This window comes from Petaurus breviceps, unplaced genomic scaffold, assembly GCF_028583685.1.
Source record: "Petaurus breviceps papuanus isolate PSGF00001 unplaced genomic scaffold, PetGlider_PUasm1.0 90747, whole genome shotgun sequence".
NCBI classification, from domain to species: domain Eukaryota; kingdom Metazoa; phylum Chordata; class Mammalia; order Diprotodontia; family Petauridae; genus Petaurus; species Petaurus breviceps.
Window position 1 is genome coordinate 336,929 of NW_027187334.1, and position 2,860 is coordinate 339,788.

The window sequence follows — 2,860 nt, forward strand, 5'->3', positions numbered from 1 at the left end:
ACTTAATTACATACTAGGAAGCACTTGTCTAGTTCGATCTCTGACTTAAATGAAATTTTCACAGGGGTCCAAGAATAATTCCCCACGCTTATCCAGGCTCAAATGGGTTTTTCATGTCCATGTTCAATTCTAAGCCTGCTTTCCTGAGTACAAGTGTGTGTGGATTACAAGGAGAGGAGAGAGAGGGAGGGAGGCCACAAAAACCAGGCTAGCCAAGTTTCATCATCTTGACAGGTAGTGTTGAAATACCTTTATTTTGTATTTTTTGCATTCTTGGTTCCCTGCTCAAAGCTACTGTTCAAAATAAGACTCTTCTACAAAACAAAAGAAAAAACAAAATCTGTCCAAAATTAGACATTTAAGTATTTCATGGCTGTACTGCTAAAAATTAAATAAAGCTTTCCCCATAGAGCTTCCTCAGTTTACAAAAACCCCCCAAACCCCAAACACTAAACTTTGAAATCCCATATTTCTTTTCACTCTAAATTGCAGCCATTCTATCATGTCCATCCTTCACAGAATCTGTCTGCTTCCCTCAATTTGTTTTTCCAACTGAAGGGTATCAGGCAACAAAATGCAGTTATCTTGAAATGCACACCTGTTAGGCAGCCCAAAGGCTGCGGCATAGATTGCCCCCCCTCCCCCACCCCCTCCCCGAATCACAAACTGTCGGAGGCATTTTTCTCTGATAAAGAAGACAAACTGAATGAGGTATCATCAGGCTCTGGCGAGGCGTGATGGAAATCCAGCTCTTCTAATTCAGGAGGTAAATCTGACAGCAGGGCCTGGGTCAGAAAAAAAAATCAATTTTTTTGGATTAGTATATGGACAGATTCTCCTAGGTTTATGTTAAAAGTTGCGAGCGTCTCATTTTGATTTATTCCTAGGGATTTAGAGAAAGAATCCTTTGTCTGCATGGTTCTTTGGTGAGAATATAACAAATTCCTTATCTGAAAGGGAAATTTTCATCAACAGTTTCATAATTACAAAGCAGGAGATACTGAGGAGCACAGATTATGCAGGAGAGGTACTCTGGACAGAGGGGAAATCAGGAGGGAAGATGAGTAACCATTCTCCAACAAGTACTTTGGAGAGCTTTAGGCATCTACAATTCGTCACGACTAGTGCAGCAGAGTCTGATAATCACCATTAAAGAGTTGGAAAATTGTGGGCCTTATTAAACTCTGCCAGGACCAGTTATGCTCTCCATCACTGAGACAATTTGCATTTCATTGCAAGCTATTTTGCATGTTGGTATGAGAACAAGTACCCTTAGCAAAATGGATTGGGACAGACCAAAGAGTCCTAGGCAGCCTCTCCTTGAGTCACGGCCCAATCCACAGGTGACCCAGCAACCTCCCGGGACATGGCTATATTGGTGAATCCAGATGGCTAAGTGATCCATCTGTACCGATGTGTGGGAAATGAGCTGCCTGGGCAGACCACCAGGGACTCACCTCTGCCATTGGCCAATTGCTTTGGCAGGATGAACAGAACTGATGTCTGCCCACTCCAAAGAAATGGTCTTTATTTGGCTGGCTTCTACATGGCCATCTTGCCATTAGGGCTTAGAAATCGAGGGGCCATTTGGCCACTACCTCAACTGAAAACAACGTAGTAGATTTAAGCAGTTTCCAGTTCTTAGTCAGGGTCTTGGGTACAGACTAAGGAAAGTGAACAAATTAAATAAAGGGCATGTGTGAAGATACAAGATATTCTGATGAAATAAAGCAGGCTGCATTTCCTTCTTTGAAAAGGTAAAGTACATTTTAGCCTACCATGCTGAAGATTAGAAACACATTCCTTGGACATGCTGTGTAACAGGGATAGCCGAGTGACTTTAAGACCTGTGTGGAAACGAGGCTCTCATTACTGAAGCAGGGTTGTCATTTATTTTGCTCAGTTTAAAAATCTGAACTTCTGGCTGAAATGGAGATTATTGATACAGAAAGGTCATCTCCAAAGTGCTACGTGGCTTCTCAGATGTCGTATCCCAGTAACGGGATGCAGAGGCTTTCATCTCCGGCATGTTGGTTAACCTCTAACCAAGGTCAGATACAAGGAAGTCATTACTGGCACTGGCTAGACAGAATCTGTGCAAAATAAACGACTGGACTTAGTTCAATTTGTAATTGCCAAGCATCCTCATTAAGGAAGGCAAACCACTGCAACAGACACTAACAAGACCTTTTGTTAAGATTTTCAGGAGATATAGCAGGGGCCAAAAGGACGTGAGACAACTGCATTATCAAATCGCGGAGTAATAATTTCAAGTCTGGGAAGAGGATTATGTATTTGTTCAACACTGAATTACCCATGGCTGACTAATGTTGGTGTCTTGTGAAGTATGAAGACTTGGGTCTCAGAGGCAATGTGTCTCTCTATTTATATTTATTTATGTATGGGCATGTGTATGTATAGAGAAAACAAATAAAACTGAGTGCTGAGGCAGAAAGTGGACTAAGAAGTGCTTATTTTCAGTGTCTTACTATGACCTTGGCTTTTAATATTAACACCCTGAACAAATCTTCGGGCTACTTTGATAGCTTGTATTGCAGAGCAATGAAAGTAAACAGTTGACTTTATTGACTACTGGTCCCCCTTCAATTGCTGTAGGTCTTCGGAGCAGAGACAAGTGGAGTCTGACTGAGCTAGTGCCACATCAGTGTCTGCAACGGTAATCTGAGGCCAACATGGGGTAGATGGGGACGGCGGTGTGAGGGGATGGCAAACTTTGGGATAGTAATTGCTGTTTACCCTCACTGTAAAGGTGGAGGAATCAAAGTTCAAGGAAGAAAGCTTATTGGCTAAGATCTCTCTCTCTCTCTCTCTCTCTCTCTCTCTCTCTCTCTCTCTCTCT

The 2,860-nt window shown here is 42.3% G+C and overlaps 1 protein-coding gene across 3 annotated transcripts in view; it reads right to left on the reverse strand.

Moving 5' to 3' along the window:
- Positions 1-235: 235 nt before the first annotated feature.
- HDX (highly divergent homeobox) overlaps positions 236-2,860 on the reverse strand; it is a 106,863-nt gene continuing 104,238 nt past the window's right edge. For all 3 annotated transcript variants that reach the window (XM_069067373.1, XM_069067374.1, XM_069067372.1), the window contains one exon: positions 236-785. In XM_069067373.1, coding sequence (XP_068923474.1) covers positions 660-785 — 126 coding nt within the window. In that variant the 3' untranslated portion in view covers positions 236-659. The remainder of the gene's footprint in view (positions 786-2,860) is intronic.